At 43.1% G+C, this 13,046-nt stretch overlaps 1 protein-coding gene across 6 annotated transcripts in view; it reads left to right on the plus strand.

The window, feature by feature from the left end:
- The window catches only part of sh3gl3a (SH3-domain GRB2-like 3a), a 131,864-nt gene that overhangs the window by 110,036 nt on the left and 8,782 nt on the right, over positions 1-13,046 (plus strand). For 5 of the 6 annotated variants that reach the window (XM_043677587.1, XM_043677589.1, XM_043677588.1 and 2 more), the window contains exons 3-6: positions 2,119-2,191; positions 4,853-4,996; positions 5,404-5,537; positions 7,887-8,045. In XM_043677587.1, coding sequence (XP_043533522.1) covers positions 2,119-2,191; positions 4,853-4,996; positions 5,404-5,537; positions 7,887-8,045 — 510 coding nt within the window. The remainder of the gene's footprint in view (positions 1-2,118; positions 2,192-4,852; positions 4,997-5,403; positions 5,538-7,886; positions 8,046-13,046) is intronic. The other variant, XM_043677592.1, reaches the window with a different exon arrangement.

Here is a 13,046-nt window from a genome sequence, read left to right on the forward strand (position 1 = left end):
GTCTAATTGGAGTTGGAGGAAGTCTTTGAGGATGATACTTTGTCTGCAGGAGACTGGTGGGGTGGTAGGTGAGGATAAGGGGGACTCTCTTTATTGCGTTTTGGGGGGAGGGGTTTGGAGCTGTGGAGCAGGGGATGGAAGAGGTGTGGTGGAGGGCTGTCAGAGTGACAGAGAGGGGAGAATGCACATCGTTCAAAATAGGTGGATATCTGGGATGCCTGGGAGTGGAATGTCTCCTTATCCAGGAAATGCAGCAGAAGTGGAGGAATTGGGGAAAACGGGATAGAGTTCTTGCAGGATACACTGGGAGGATTTGTAGTCCAGATACTTGTGGGAGTCTGTGAGTTTATAGTAAATGTCTGTCTGGAGACTGTTGCCAGAAATGGGAATGGAGAGGTCAAGAAAGGGGAGGGAGGTGTCCAAGATGCACCAACTCTGGTAGTTGACTCTGAAGGGGCAGTACTAAAGTTAGGTTGCAAGTAAGGGATGACTTGGTGATGAGATACTGGCCTCTAAGGAATTATTTCACCCTATTTTCTGATTTAGATAATATGAAGAAGGAACAGGAGTAAGTGTTGGGCTCCTTGAGCCTAGTCACCATTCAGTGGGATCGTGGCGTGATGTGACAATTCTTCTTGTCCACTTTCCAGCCCTTTCCCCATAACCTTTGATCGCCCTACTGATCAAGAATCAATCTCAGCCTTAAGTATACACAAGGACTTTGCCCCCAAAGCTCTCTAAGGATTTCCAAAAACACTCAACTCTCTGAGAGAAGAAATTCATCCTCATCTCAGTCTTAAATTCGCTCCCCTTTGTTCTGAGACTATGCTCTCTGTCCCTAGATGCTTTTATGAGGGAAAACATCCTTTCAGCATTTACCCTGTCAAGCTCCTTAAGAATCCTATGTTTCAGTATTTTTTCTTAAAACAAGGGTCCAAAACTGCCTGCATACTCCAGATGTGGTCTCATTAGCATCCTGTACAGTTGCAGCGAGATTTCTCCACTCTTGTACTCCAACCTCCTTGAAATAAGGCCAACATTCCATTAGCCTTCCTGATTACTTGCTGCCCCTGTATGCTAGCTTTCTGTGCATCATGTACAAATCACCCACCCACACCCCAAATCCCTTCGTGTTGCGGCTTTTGCGGTTTTTCTCCATTTACTTTTGCTGCGTAACAAAGAAGAAACTTGGCACTCAAAATACTGGATCTAAATATTCTGCTGAGTAGATCAGTCTTTGGTCAAGGTGACAGAACTGTAACTCGTGATGAATTAGTCACATTTACAGTCAAGGAAACAGCTCTGATTCCCAAATGATAAATTTCTCAAATGAACATCATTTAGATAAATGCTAACTATAGATTGCATTGATGATGTGGAGCAATGCTAACTCTGGTGGTGCATTCTTGGAGCACTAGCAGTACAGGTACACAATCCTTTATCCAAAAAGCTCCAAAATCCGAAGGTTTCTCGTGACTTCTTTTTTCTGTATAACAAGGTTATTTGGCATGTGAAAAGGTGACCCAACTCCACACCCACTTGACCCATGTCACTCATGTGACGTGGCAGCATGGCCCAGCACTGGCAGGCATCAGTTGTGTCTCAGCACTCACACTAGTAACATGTGGGTCTGTTGTTCGGTCGTTTTTTAATGAAAATGCCATTTATTCTGAAATCCAAAATATTCCAAATTCCGAAAAACAACTGGCCCCAAGGATTTCTGATAAAGGATTCTGGACCTGTACTTACATTATGAATGCTTAACCACAGACTGTGTGGAGTTTGCACGTTCTCCCCGTGTCTGCGTGGGTTTCCTCCGGGTGCTCCGGTTTCCTCCCACAGTCCAAAGATGTGCAGGTCAGGTGAATTGGCCATACTAAATTGCCTGTAGTGTTAGGTAAGGGGTAAATGTAAATGTTAGGGGTAGGGGTATGGGTGGGTTTCGCTTCGGCGGGTCGGTGTGGACTTGTTGGGCCGAAGGGCCTGTTTCCACACTGTAATGTAATGTAATCTAATCTAATATGGAAGAGCTTGATACAAAAGTAGTAATTGCGTGTACTGTATATTGACAAATTTCACTTTCATACAAAATTTGATTTTTTTCTATCCTATGTTAAGAAAATAGAGGCTACAAGCAAAGCCGTGGCAGAGGTTCTGTCTAAAACCACTGAGTACTTGCAGCCAAATCCAGGTATGAAAGATTTTCTTTCGTGTTGTTTTCCATTGTGACTTCCTATTTCAGTGCTGCTTGGTGTAAAGAGCACTTTCCTTTGGTGCAGGGCTAGGTGGCAGAATGAATTGAGAATTCACAAGCAGAGCAGAATGTTTCAATAGGTAACGTGAGTGGAATCTTGCCAGATGTAATTTAATGTAACAAAAGCTGATTTATTAAATTTTGGATGCAAGTATGGCAGATAGGATTACAATCCAAATGGGTAAGCTTCAGGCACTTATTTACGAACAAAAGGATTTGGGGGTGTAGAAACACATGCCAGTACAAGTAAGCCTGCAAGTTTAATACCAAAATAAGATATTGAGTTTTAATATGAATTGTAATCTATGAAAAGTAACAAAGCTGAACTGCACTCCAACATGGTGTTGGTTGGAACTTACTCAGAATAGCCAGCAGTCATTCTTAGAATATAGTATCCTTGAAGAAAATCCAGTGACCATCTACTAGGATAATACTTTATTTTAAAAATTGAGGCAGTTGCTTGCAGTAAAAATGAATGTCTTCTCGTGGAGAAATCTCAAGAGCAAGTTTTTTTTTGGAGGGATTTGGGTAGGTAGCTGTTCAAAAAGAAGAGAAATATTCACTTGGGCAGCATCAGTCTGAAAAGAAAAGACATGGAATTGGGCTGAAAATGATGAAGCTGTCATGGCTGTTACAATATCTTTCATTTGTTTCTGTTAATCGTTTCTCAGACTTGGCCGGTATTATTCTGAAACCATTCACTAACATAAAGAGCTCCAGCATGTTTCCAGGCAATTTACTGTCCCTCCATATGGGGAAACTTTGGTCTGTAAGCAGCACTGACCCACAGCAATATGGCAGGTTAAGGATCTTGATATGTCTCAGACCATGGACACAGACCAGTGGTGCTTTATGCATTCATGCTTTGTGCAGTATGCACGAAACATACACAGGACAATTACAGATGTACATATGAATGAATATTTCGATTCACTAAACAAGCTGTTGTCATATTCACTCATTTTATACATGTTTTCCCTAACAGCATGAGTTTGAAGAATTTATGGTTAGAATTTTAACTTATTATACAACAGACAATATCAAATCAGCCACCCATTGATTACCTGCCCAATTTCACTTTCCATTGATTTCAGTGGAAAAATAAAACCAATATTATGATCAGATCCCAGGCAACACAAACTTATGCTTCCAACAGGATACCCCATTGCTTCTGGGAGAGGAGGGATGAACTGACTCCCCTTCTTTATTCGTCTGTTCTCTTGATTAGTCACAAGGGTAATTTAGAAAATATACCTCTCTTTTCAACGCCTTTCTCCCAAACCAACTGAATTTATGTTTTAAAAGGAACCAGTTTGGTATGATTTTCATCAAGGAAGTCTGTTAGTTATGAAATAAGAGAACAGATAATAATTCAACACAGAATAGAAATGAGATGTGATTCCAGCAAAAATGCAGATTGTGGAACACTGAAGATTAGATAGTGGATTGTAGATAGTTGATGAGTTGATTTCAGAATTCTTGGCTTTACAGATTAGTTGAAATTCATGTGTCCTGTTTCCTTCTGACTGTGGCTGGCTAGCAACACTCACGATGAGGTAGTCCTTCTTTTGCCCTGTTTCAATTTAATTGGCAAGCTGGCTCCTAGCACTGAGCAAGAGAAACATTTACCTGTAATGCAGGAGTGACTAGAGATGGATCATCCACTGTGACCTTCACAACATAATGTGCTCAAATCCAGGTTAGTATACATCAGCCCATTTGGCACACTCATCTCTACTCATGGACGCACTTCTTCCATTTTCACTCTCAGACAAGGGAAGAACCGGCACTTAACCCCAATTCTTGGATATTCTTGAAAGAAGAAAACCAAACGCATGTCTTTTATGCAGACTGCTGCCTTTTCTCCTATCACGTTCACAGTTTGAGAGAACTCCCAGGAGATTCCATTCAGTTTGTCGCACATTTATTCCTTTTAACCCCATCTTCTTGAAGCTTCGTCAGGTGTGTCATTCCAGGCTCCCTCTCTCCAACAGTCATGGAATTTACATCTGCAGTCACATTTTGAATGTGTCCCTTTTAAAGGTAGTACATGTTATAATTAGCAATTCAATATATCTGTAAGTACTTCAAGTCAACATGACACCAAGCATGCTGTATAATAGGCAGAGAATTGAAGATGGTCTCATTTATACAATTGCTTAATATTACCCCCATGCCTTTAAAAAAACAGCTTCTGCTGTCCTTGGGTTTAAAAAAAATGATTTCCTTACATTTAGGAGAACAGTATATCATTTTGTTACAGTTAGCTTCTGGTAAATACGTAACCCTGGGTAACTCTTCCCATCTTCAGCTGGGGGAACCCTGCCTCTGGTAGTGTTCATCAGAACTTAAGTCATATGCTGAAAAGTCTTCCTACCTTTAATTATAAAACATTCTGAAAATCATACGTGTGTAGCCAGTAGGCAAAACTCCCAATCAAATTTGAGATTTATGTATTAATTATTAAGCAAAACAAAAGCATCTGAAAGCCCCAGGTAAATTATGGACTTTTCTGCAGTAATTCTACTATATTTAACATCTCACTTTGAAATTTACAGGTTACAGTAATGTCTTTTAAATGATTATGCCATTTTGAAGCCTACAGAGCCAAGTTAGGTATGCTGAATACGATGTCAAAGATCCGAGGACAGGTGAAAACAACAGGTTATCCTCAGCCTGAAGGTCTGTTGGGTGAATGCATGCTCCGAAATGGGAAGGACCTCGGAGATGATTCCAATTTCGGTGGGTTAATCAGTAATGCTCAAAGTAACGTAGAATGCAGATGTCCACTTATTTATTAGTGAAAATTACTGTTCTGTTTGTTTAGTAAGGGACACATCAGTAACTTATCAACGTGGCAAAGATTTTAACAAGATTATCTTGCACTTTAGTTTTGGTGAGGTTGTGAACAAAATGGGTGCAATTACTTTATTCAATTTACCAATTTTTAGGTAGAAATAATTTCTTTGTAAATCATTTTTGCATTTATTTATCCAATTGTAATTCAGTGGCAGTGGCTTTACTAATGATTTTAAAAAGCTAAGTGGTAAACTTACAAAATGATTGAATTTGAAATCTCTGCCAGACATTCCTTTCTGTTGGATTTGCTTTTTGTTTAGATTTCCTGTCTTTCTGTCTGATTTTCTTAGGCCCTGCATTAGTTGATGTCGGTGAAGCACTAAAGCAAATGGCAGAAGTCAAGGACTCCCTTGACATTGATGTAAAACAGAACTTTATCGATCCGTTGCAAATTTTACAAGAAAAGGACCTGAAAGAGATTGGGGTATGCTTGCATTCTTCTTTTTTTTAAAATTTTTTTTCTTTTAAATGGAATTTGGCTTCACGATCAAAACCATGAGTAATGGCAATACTGTAAGTTGCTGTGTTACTTCTGTTTTATTGAGTGTTGCTTTGATCAACAAAGATTTGCAAGCTTTCACCAGTTATCTGTTATGCCTTTATTTATTCCACAGTTTAACTAGTCAAATGGGTGGCATGGTGGCACAGTGGTTAGCACTGCTGCCTCACAACGTCAGGAACCCAGGTTTGATTCCACCCTTGGGCAACTGTCTGTGTGGAGTTTGCACATCCTCTGTCAGTGTGAGTTTCCTCTGGGTGCTCCAGTTTCCTCCCACAGTCCAAAGGTGTGCAGGTTAGGTGGAGTGGCCATGCTAAATTGTCCGTAGTGTGCAGGGATATGCAGGCTAGAGTGCTGAACTGTGGGAAATGTAGAGTTACAGAGATAGGATAATGGGGGTGGGACTGGGTGGGATGCTATTCGGAGGGTTGGTGTGGTCTCAATGGGCTGAATGGCCTCCTTCCACTGTAGGGATTCTATGATATTTCTGACAAGGTCGGGAGGGTAATTTTGACCTGGAAAATAAGTTGACTGAGATCAGGTGAGATGTTAAAGTGTTAGACTCCTCAAATCCCATGTGCACCCGGCCTACCAGATGCAGAACAGGTGGCAGCAGCCAATAATGTTGGCCCTCTCACATTTAAGCTGACACGCAGGTTTAACCCTGGCCAGTTGGGTTTCCCTGGCCTCAGGAAACTCAAGGAGGTTAGTAGCAGCTGCAAATGAAGATGCAGGTGAGGAGTTTACCGCTCTCTTTTTGAGCCAAAGGGTACAGGGGTCCTCTGCTATCCACCCTCTCTGAGCCAACTTCCTTTCCTGCTGTCAGGTCTACCTCCTCCACTCTCAGTTCCCCTCCCCTGCACAACTCAAATCTGACACCCTCTTAGATCCAACCCTGCCCAGCCACGCTCCCATTAACACAGGGTTCCTTACCTAGTCCTGCAGCAGCGACTTACACTCCTGTGTAAGTGAGAGCCAGGCCTGCCAAGCCAGCTGACTTTCAGTTGGGGATCCTGAAAGGAAATATGACACTGACCCTGGAATCCAGAAATTCTGGGGGAATCAGACTGCCATCTCCTCACTTGCAAAACCAGCTCCCTTCAGTGTCAATCTCTCCTGGAGATTTCTGATCACTTACTGGTATCAAGCTTAATATAAAGAAATTGGGGCCAACAGAAAGATGACCAGACAGCAGGAAGATGAATTAATATCTGCCTGTTTTCTAGTTGTGATTAACACTCAAATACAATGGCAGAAGAAAGCATTTAATATTGGATTTAGCGTATTTTATTTTGTTCTATAGTTACCTTTTACTGGGCTTGGGGCTGTAAAACTGATATTCTTTAATTTGTCTGGAATAGAACGAAAGCTGGATGACATCATGTGCTGCTGTTGTGGTGGTGAGCAAGCGTCATAGCTTGCCAATAACTTTGATGGGAAAATCACCTTTTGGCATAAGTGTTCAGGATAAAGATTGACCTCTCCATTGGGGGCATTGGATTGTTTTGTGGCTGCAAACGGCACTCTTCTGCATCTGCCTTTCTGAATAGCAAACAGTACAATGAAAAGTGGGAGTAAGTTCTACTGAAGCCAAGCAAACAAAGATCCCATGGTTGGTGGATATTTTGAATACACCCTTGCCTTGGGCATAACAGATGTAAGCCTGATAGAAACGGCATTAAATCTCATTAGCAGTTACGCAGTGCCATTTTCCTGACATCTCAATATGTTGTTGAAGCTCCCATTCCCCTTTCTATCAGATGATATCATCCATCGATCCCCAATCAAAATGGCAAATCCAACACCATGCAGCCAGGACTTAGCTAAGTCACACACCATTGTACCATATCTGTATTTTTTCTGAAATATAATGGAGACTGAAATCAACCGTGTAATGCTTCCGACGTGAATGGCAGCTTATCGTATTTCAGTTAATGAAGAAAGTGTCGCGGGGCATGAAACATGCAAAGTTGATTTGTAGGAAAAGACTTTCTGCCTTGCACCACAGTGGATGCAGCATCGAAATAATACCATTGTGCTTAGTCTTTTCTTACCTGCTTGTCTCCCACTGCAACATCAGCCATGAAGCCCCAGCCATTTAATCCTCCTTGGGAGACCAACAATGAGAGAAAAAGACAAAAAGAGGATCAATAAGAAAATTCCTTTCCAACCCCCTAGTGGAAAGAGTTAACAAGTTTTAAATTGAAAAAATGTTTTGAAAGTATATAGTCCTTGACACGTGGAGAACTCATAACACACTTTTATTTTTGTCAGCATCATTTAAAGAAGTTGGAAGGTCGCCGTTTAGATTACGATTACAAGAAGAAGCGCCATGGTAAGATCCCGGATGAAGAGATCAGACAAGCTGTAGATAAATTTGAAGAGTCTAAGGAGCTCGCTGAGATCAGTATGTTCAACTTTTTGGAAAATGATGTAAGTTGACAAAATATGTGTATTAACAGAAACCACTCGTGTTTCCATTTGAGCCATTTGTGACTAACCCAAGCCAGTTGCCCATAAAACTGTGTAAACTGTACACAAGTAATGTTCGGTTTATTAATCACAACTCGGGGATCTGTGTTAAGGTGGTAATGTCACTGAACAAATGATCCAGATGTGAGCACTAATGCTATCAGGATATGAGTTTCAAATCCTACTGTGGCTGCTGGAGGAGTTTAAATTCAATTCATTAAGAAATCTAACCGAGAAAAAGTCAGTCACAATAACTACAATCAGGAGCTACAGGGTTGTCATTCTCCTTTCCTGTTCACTGTTGTGCTTTCAAGGTTATATTTCAATCCAGTCTACATTTTTAACCCTTGATTGATTTGCTAGGCCATTCCAAAGGGCATTCAATTGTACCAAAGCACAATTCAGTAGCTGAACAAGAATCAAATTGGAAAGACAACCTGACCTCAGCCTTGACACCAGAAATACCAAAAGTCCACCGTGTCTAGCCAATCTTCCTTACTGCCATCTGAGGGCTTGTGCCAAAATTGGAAGAGCTGCCCACATACAGATCAAGTAAACAGCCTGACATCATCATACTAATACCTTACTGTCAATACCTCAGGACTGATCCTTCATCATCCCTGGGTATGTCCTGTCTCACTGGAATGACAGACCTATCAAAGATGACACCACAGTGCATATAGTCATTGGGAGTGGCTCTAGGCATCCTCATCATGAACTCTGGACCTCTTGAAGTTTCAACATGGTGGTGTGGCGTAAAGATAACAAATGTCTCCCTCAACATATCAAAACAAACCAGCTAGTCATTGACATCAGGAAGCAAGCTGGAAGGCACACCTCTGTCTTCATCAGTTAAGCTGAGGTGGAAATGGTCGATAGCATCAAGTTCTAGGAGTGATGATCACCCACAATCTCTCCTTGCCCCCCCCCCCCCCCCCCCCCCATGTTGTTGTGACGGTCAAAAAAGTAAAACAATGCCTCTATTTCCTCGGGAGGTGAAGAAAATTCAGAATGTCCATGAGAACGCTTGCCAATTTTTATAGACACCACATAGAAAACATTTTATCTGGATGCATCATAGCTTGGGATGACAACTGTTCTGCCCAGGACCATAAGAAACTACAGAGAGTTGTGAACACAGCCCAGTCCATTTCTCAAGCCAATCTTCCATCTGTTGACTCCATCTACACTTCTCACCGCCTCGGTAAGGCAGCCAACTTAATCAAAGACCCCTCCCACCCCAGTTATAATCTCTGCCAACCTCTTCCATCAGGCAGAAGATACAAAAGCTTATCCTCGTGCACCAACAGGTTCAAGAACAGCTTCTTTCCCGCTGTTATTCAACTTCAAACCCCTCAAATTCTAAATTTAATGTTGGTCTTGCTCTTTTTGCACCTTTTCTGCAGCCATAACATTGTATTCCCTGCTCTGTTCTGTTACCCTTATGCGCTTTGTATGGTATGATCTGCCTGTTCTACGTGCAAAACAAAACTTTTCACTGTACCTAGGTACGTGTGACAATAATAAATCAAATCAAATCAAAATCAAACATGAATTTGAATCCTGCTGATTACTAGCTACCATCCTGTCTCAGCCGATGAATGAATGTTCATCTGTGGTGAACAACGCATGGAAGAAACGTTAAAAGTTGAAAGGGCCCAATGTGTACTCTGGGGGTGGGGAGGTGCATATCTTCAGTGTCCATAACCAACAGTAGCACCATTTCTGACCGTCGTGGTTGAGTTCTGGCGAATGTAACAGCCAGGCGAGGCCGGCAGCAGAATGTGAGAGAACCAACAAAGGTGGAAAAAACCTTCTCGATCCTATCCTCAACAATCCCATCCTGTCCCAGATGCATCTATCCAAAAGCAATATTGTTTCTGGTAGAGACGAAGTCCTATCTGCATACTGAGGATACTTCCACCATGGTATTGATTCAGTAAAGTTGCAAGGGCTGAAAAATGGGTGTCCCTGAGGAATTACAGGCCATTAGCTGCAGCAGAATTGTGGTCAATCATAATCTATAGCCTCATGACACAGCAAATCCATTACCATCCAGGCACTGTACCAACTGTGGCTCAATGAAGGATGTAGAGAACATGCCAGGAGCTGCACCTGGCATAAAAAAAAAGTGATCCCAATCTGGTGAAGCTACAACGCAGGACCGCATGCATGCTAACCTGCAGAATACTGCTAATGGAAATATGCAACTCCAGAACTAACAGATCAGATCAAACTGTTTTTGTCAGTGGATGTCAGGGGTAAGGTTCTTCACTGATTGGAATCATGTATAGTGTACGAGGTGATGGGCATGACTGTCGAAAACCAAATACCTCATCGCCAGAGCATCGCTGGAAGAGTTTCTCAGAGTAGCATTCTAAGCCAAATGTTCTTCTGCTGTTTCATCTATGATCTCCCCTCCAGCATAAGGTCAGAAGTGACGGTATTTGCTGATGATTGCACAATGGTCAGCACCATTTACAACTTATCAATTATTGAAACACTCTGTGCCCACATGCAACAAGATCCAGACATCATTCAGTCTTGGGCTGACAATTGGCATGTAAGATTTATCAATTAGGCAGAAGTGGGTACTGCAGATGCTGGAGATTAGAATCAAGATTAGAATGATGGTAGGACAGGTCATGAGGACAGTGCTGAGCTGGAAGGTTGGAATTGGAGTAAGGTGGGAGGGAAGAGAAATGAGGAAACTGGTGAAGTCCATATTGATGTCCTGGAGTTGAAGTGTTCTGAGGCGGAAGATGAGGCATTCTTCCTCCAGACGTCGGGTGGTGAGGGAGTGGCAATGCAGGAGGCCCAGGGCCTGCATGTACTCGGCAGAGTGGGAGGGGGAGTTGAAATGTTCGGCTATGGGGCGGTGGGGTTGATTGGTGCGGGTGTCCCGGAGATGTTCTCTGAAATGCTCTGCCCAATGTAGAGGAGACTGCATCAGGAGCAACGGATACAGTAAATGACATGTGGAAGTGCAGGTGAAACATTGATGGATGTGGAAGGCTCCTTTGGGGCCTTGGATGGAGGTGAGGGAGGAGGTGTGGACGCAGGTTTTGCAATTCCTGCGGTGGCAGGGGAAGGTGTCAGAAGGGGAGGGTGGGTTGTTGGGGGACGTGGACTTAACCAGATAGTCACAGAGGGAACAGTCTTTGCAGAAAGCAGATAGGGGTGGGGAGGGAAATATTTCCCTGGTGGTGGGGTCCGTTTGGAGGTGGTGGAAATGTCGGCAGATGATGCGATCTATGCGGAGGTTGGTAGGGTGGAAGGTGAGGTCCAGGGGTTTTTGTCCTTGTCGCGGTTTGAGGGGTGGAGTTCAAGGGGGGAGGTGCGGGACGTGGATGAGATGTGTTGGAGGGCATCTTCAACCACGTTGGAAGGGAAGTCGCAGTCTTTAAAGAAGGAGGCCATCTGGTGTATTCTGTGGTGGAACAGGTCCTCCTGGGAGCAGATGTGGCAAAGGTGGAGGAGTTGGGAATACGGGATAGCATTTTTGTAGGAGGTAGGGTGGGAGGAGGTGTAATCCAGGTAGTTGTGGGAGTTGGTGGGTTTGTAAACAATGTCAGTGTTGAGTCAGTCATCATTGGTGGACATGGAGAGGTCCAGGAAGGCGAGGGAGGTGTCAGAGATGGTCCAGGTGAATTTAAGGTCTGGGTGGAATGTGTTGCTGAAGTTGATGAACTGCTCAACCTCCTCGTGGGAGCATGAGGTAGCGCCGATGCAGTCATCAATGTAGCGGAGTTAAAGGTGGGGAGTGGTGCCGGTGTAATTCCGGAAGATGGACTGATCTACGTAGAGACAGGCATAGCTGAGGCCCATGCGGGTGCCCATGGCTACCGCTTTGGTCTGGAGGAAGTGGGAGAATTTGAAGGAAAAATTGTTGAGGGTGAGGACCAGTTCAGCCAAATGAATAAGAGTGTCAGTGGAAGGGTACTAGTGGGGGTGTCGGGAGAGGAAGAAATGGAGGGCTTGGAGGCCCTGGTCCTGGCGGATGGAGGTGAAGATGAGGCGTTGGGTCCAGGGAAACAGAAGTCTTGGAGGAGGTGGAGGGTATGAGTGGTGTCCCTAACGTATGTGGGGATTTATGCCATTCAAGTACCAGACAATGCCTATTTCTTAATAGGGAAATTCAAACCCTATCCCCTTGACGTCCAACAGAAATGCCCTGACTGAGATACCCACTCTCAGTATCCTAGGAGATCACCATTGACTAGGAATTGGACCAATCAGGCAAATACTTTTGGTTGCAAAACAGGCTAAAGATGGGCAATTCTGTGGCATAAGGAATAAGATTGAATATTCTGCCTGGTGAGCACAACTCATTCAAGAGGATAGGTAGCATCCGGGGGAAAAGCAGCCCATTTGATTTGCACTCTATCCACCTTAAATTATCACTCCCTCCACCATCACTGCGCAGCAGCAACAGTGTGTACAATCTACGTGATGCATCACAACAATTCAAGCAATGTTGTTTATTCAGCACTAAGCTGCCTTTATTACTTAGAAGTAGAAAGGCAGTAGACACATGAGAACACCATTGATTAAATATTTGCCTCCCAGATTACGACTTGGAAATATATCAACACTCTTTCACAGTTGTTGGGTCATAGTTGAGGATGACTCTCCCTAACATCACTGTGAGCTTCCGCACAACAGGTAGAATGTGTCATTTCAAAAAGGCAACTCACCATCACCTTCTCCAGGGTGATAACCAGTGGGCAATAAATGCTGACTTCAGCAGTGATGCCTACATTCCATGAATGAATAATTGTTTTGAAGTGAACTGGTAAATAAAGTGAAGGAAAATATGGTGTGGACGAGGTTTTTTGAAGAAGCATCAATTTATATGGGAAAAAATTTGCCAAATTTCTTAAGAGCGAAAATCCTCGTTGGGTTGGTGGAGACAGGTACTAATGTAGGTCTTTCGTAAAAGCATAGTGGCATAAAGCGAGC

This window comes from Chiloscyllium plagiosum, chromosome 36 (genome assembly GCF_004010195.1).
Source record: "Chiloscyllium plagiosum isolate BGI_BamShark_2017 chromosome 36, ASM401019v2, whole genome shotgun sequence".
In the NCBI taxonomy this organism is placed as follows: Eukaryota; Metazoa; Chordata; class Chondrichthyes; order Orectolobiformes; family Hemiscylliidae; genus Chiloscyllium; species Chiloscyllium plagiosum.